The 4,044-nt window shown below is 39.6% G+C and overlaps 1 protein-coding gene across 1 annotated transcript; it reads left to right on the forward strand.

The window, feature by feature from the left end:
- Positions 1–340: 340 nt before the first annotated feature.
- On the forward strand, positions 341–3,689 carry LOC104944723 (stress-70 protein, mitochondrial-like). Its single transcript, XM_010770293.1, has 3 exons — positions 341–358; positions 1,068–1,253; positions 3,477–3,689. Exons 1-3 carry the CDS (start codon positions 341–343, stop codon positions 3,660–3,662), a joined length of 390 nt encoding a protein of 129 aa, XP_010768595.1. The 3' UTR covers positions 3,663–3,689.
- Positions 3,690–4,044: the final 355 nt, after the last annotated feature.

A 4,044-nucleotide genomic window follows, 5' to 3' on the forward strand; every position in this document is an offset into this window, starting at 1 on the left:
GTAACACTCAATATTAAGTGGGTAGAGTCGCAATTAGTAATTCCCCCTTATCGTCGTCCGTCGTCACAAGTTATATTAACATGAAAGCCATAGATTTACTATTGATACAACAAATGTAACGAGTACTCCCTCGTCTGCGTGCGAAATAAACGACGCTAAGAACTTTACACATTAAATTAAACATTAACTAACACCTAAAACATAGCGTCGAAAAGTTGGAAATACATCAGAAATATGGGTAGTAACAAATGTATGACAACGATACTCCTTCCGTTATCTGTCGGAATAAATGTCTAGGAGAATCTTTAAAGTTAACATTAAAGTAAACACCCCATTATCAATGGTAACAGGAAAATGGGTATAGAGTAGACAATGTAGAACTAGATAAGCCAGCCTTGTCTACTTATTAAGGAAAAGTGGGAGGTTATTTTTAATGAACATTAGCTTCTCTGCTTTACCAGCCATAAATCTGTTCCTCTTCTCATCAAGCACATGAGAGGCAGCGCTGAACAGTCTCTCTCTGTCAGTGCTTGTGATTTGATCTTACTCCGCATATTTGTCCGGGTGTTTTGATTTCAAGTGGTGGAGTAATCCCGAAGTGGTGAAAGTCTTTGCAGTTACACCCCCTCGAGAAATGTCAGCTGAACACGTTTTACAAATCGCAATCCGCGCCTCTTTCTCTGATATTTTTAAATATCTCCAAGCGGCAGACATGTTGGCTGTGAGCCAGCCGCGAGCATGGTCGCGCGCCGTGCTTGTCGCCGCGTTTTGATTACGTCATCACAACAACACGTTAGTTTACCAACGTAACCCTGTTCTCTGACATTCGGTGATATTTTTTCGGTGCTAGAACCCTTTCGGCCGAAAGCCGAAAGGGCCTTTTTAACCATTTTCGGCCGATAATTTTCGGCGGCCGAATATTCGGTGCATCCCTAATATCTTGGTTTAATGTAAAAATGTAGAGGATAAATTGGTGCTGATCGTAAAGTCAAAGCGTAATTTATTTACATAAGCAAAAATACTTTACATTTGTTCCAATCCACTAATGTGACTAATGGATTATTAAGATTACTCAGTTCTTGGTGCGCCAATTTGTTCGGCGGCCGATCGATCGGATCATTCCTACTAATAATAATAATAACGGAGTATATCTTCTGTGTTGCAGGTCAGAGGCGGTCAAAGGCTCCGTCATTGGCATTGACCTGGGAACCACAAACTCATGTGTCGCCGTCATGGATGGGAAACAGGCAAAGGTGAGAATGAACTTCACTGAACTCACAACTGTCATGGACAGTAAAGTATGTCGACTTTGTGACCTTAATTATGTTACGATTGTGCTTTTGAAATAGCTGGGTTTATTACATTTGTGAACTCGGTGTAGTTCAGAATCTCTGGCCTTCACATTTAGGTAGTCTCGCGCGCACGCGCACGCACACGCACACATCCTTAATCAACATGACTTGTCAAGTCCTTTTGACAAGGGGTTTAATACTCATTAGTTTTAGTGAAAGGAATGAAACTGACTAATTAATTTCATTTTTAAGATTTTATTTTATTTTATTATTCAGGGGTACAAGCTTGTCACCCATCCGCGAAATTCGCCGTTTTAATCCAAAATAGGTAATTTGTGTGATTCATGTCGATCTGCAATAAAAATAATTTTTTTTGGGGGGGGGTGGGGTCTGGGATTGGAAAAAGAGAAATCTCCAAAGAGGCGTTCTGGGGCAGCATAGACAGGTCTTTTCTGTGTTAGAGTTTTACTCGCTACAGGGTGTACTTTGAGGGTTTGTGACTCTGCAGAATGTTTACATGCAGAAAAACCTTCATAATACACAAGGGGACGGGTAATAACCGGAAAAGCATGACATGGGACCTATAATCAAGTTTTTTTTAAACTTGATTACAGATTTGGATGAATGATGTGAAATATAAAGTAACTAAAGGTATTAAATACATGTATTGGAGGAAAAGTACACCTTTTACCTCTGAACTGTAGAGGAGAAGATGAACAAAGTACCAAGACATTGAAATACTTAAGTAAAGCACAAGTATCTCAAAATGTTACCCAAGTATAGTACTTGAGTTTATGAATTGGGTTACTTTACACCATTGGCTATAAAGATAGAAAGACTAAACCTTGCACAGAGGCATGAAAATACATTTTCAAAATGCTCAACAGTGCTGCCAACATTATAAACTGACTGCTACACAATTTAAAATACATGCTTTTATATATTTCTATTAATCTGACTCTTTGGCGTTTCTTTTATTATTGACACTGCTGCTTTAGTTGTTCTGACTGCTAAAATCTTCTGTTATTCCTAATTTTAAAGCCGATATTCCATGGGGTCGGGGTCTCGGATCCTTGTCACCTTTTTCATACCTGATGAGTTTGCATCCCTGATTATTGACAACCAAGTGCTTGGGTCTTGGTTATAGTTTGCTTCCATACCATTTTCTAACATACTAATAGACATCTTAGTTAATGTTGTGACAAAATATTTTAGCTTGGAAAAAAATAAAATAAACATTTTGAATCAGTTTACAGCTCCACACGCCACGGCATGCTTTGTGAGCAGAGAAGCATGTTCAAGCTTTTTCCACAAAGTTAATACCAGCACCACATCAAAAACATTTGTAAGCTTGAGATTCAAAACTTAGTCTGACATGTTAGTTTCTTCTTGATGTACATTATTTTAAAGCGTTCATAAGAGGTGTAAATCACCGGTTTCATCACAACACCATATCGTATACATTATTTGGAAAACAATAAGACATTTGCAGATGTCACGAAGTCTGCTACAAACACATTTCAATTACACTCAGGGCCCGGGATGTATATGATCTGCCAGAAGAGCATGAGACGGATAACCTGTCTTTCCCTCAGTGCTAATGGCACTTCAGAGATTTAGCAGGGCAGGAATACAACCAATCAGAGCCGGGGATTCTCTAACGCAGCGTCAGTCACTGTTTTTCTTTGTCAGTCTCAGATCTTGCCCTGACTCGGTATATTCTCCAAGTTTGGAACCACCAGTTTTTACTTAAGTTGAAATATACCTTGTTGGCACCTTGAACGATGCCACCCATGTTTGTTTATAAAAGTGTCATTCTTTTAAGATAGTTTGCTGTCTGAACATGCTCTGCAGTGTCACTCAATTGCAGAGCTCATATATTTGCTGAGGGAAATTAGATTTATTTTGGCAAACATAGGTGTTAGGAAAATTAGTTTCAACAAGTTCTGACATTTTTATTAACTCAATTCTGATACGGTTACACTTTATTATCATTGAAAAATGTGTTAGTTTGCAAAATAATTTAATTGATTTAAGATAAATAATTGTTTATCATCAGAAAGCTCTAAGAAAAACTATTATGCATATGCATTACAGCAGTTTAACTGAAAACTTGGGTACGCCATGCAAGGAAATAATGCCTCTGCCAGGGTAAATGAACTGAACAACTTCTCCTCCCCTCAGGTGTTGGAGAACGCAGAGGGAGCTAGGACAACTCCTTCTGTCATCGCCTTCACAAGCGAGGGGGAGCGCCTGGTGGGCATGCCCGCCAAACGCCAGTCAGTCACCAATCCTCAGAACACACTGTACGCCACCAAGAGACTGATCGGACGCCGCTATGACGACGCTGAGGTGCAGAATGACTTGTGAGTGACCTTTGGCATTTATAAAGCATTCTACATTACTCCTGCACTTGTGAATGGTTTCCCTTAGTCGCTGCAGGGTGTAAGGACAATGTACCTGAGGACAATATGTGATATTAGGCCAGTGGTTCTCAAACTTTTTCTGTCAGGCCCCCCCTTCGGAAAAAAAGAAAAGTTGGGCCCCCCAACAAAAATAGTCACGTAACAGGCCAAGTTAAAGGAGAGGTGTCATGGCCATTTCCACTGATCATAATTCCATTGTTGAGGTATACTAAAATTGAAAAATTCTGTGCAATTTTCCAAACTCTCATTGGTTTCGCATACAGCATCTCTGTAAAGTATGTGTATTCAGCAGTATTCACTTTCTCCACTAAACGGCTCGCTGCAGC

Source organism: Notothenia coriiceps, unplaced genomic scaffold (genome assembly GCF_000735185.1).
Source record: "Notothenia coriiceps isolate Sejong01 unplaced genomic scaffold, NC01 NC01_scaffold00008704, whole genome shotgun sequence".
In the NCBI taxonomy this organism is placed as follows: domain Eukaryota; kingdom Metazoa; phylum Chordata; class Actinopteri; order Perciformes; family Nototheniidae; genus Notothenia; species Notothenia coriiceps.

What these genes read in the sequence shown, in the direction of transcription:
- LOC104944723 (XM_010770293.1), top strand. An exon ending in TGGATGGGAAACAGGCAAAG is followed by an intron (nt 1,254 to 3,476) that starts GTGAGAATGAAC and finishes TCCTCCCCTCAG; the next exon opens with GTGTTGGAGAACGCAGAGGG.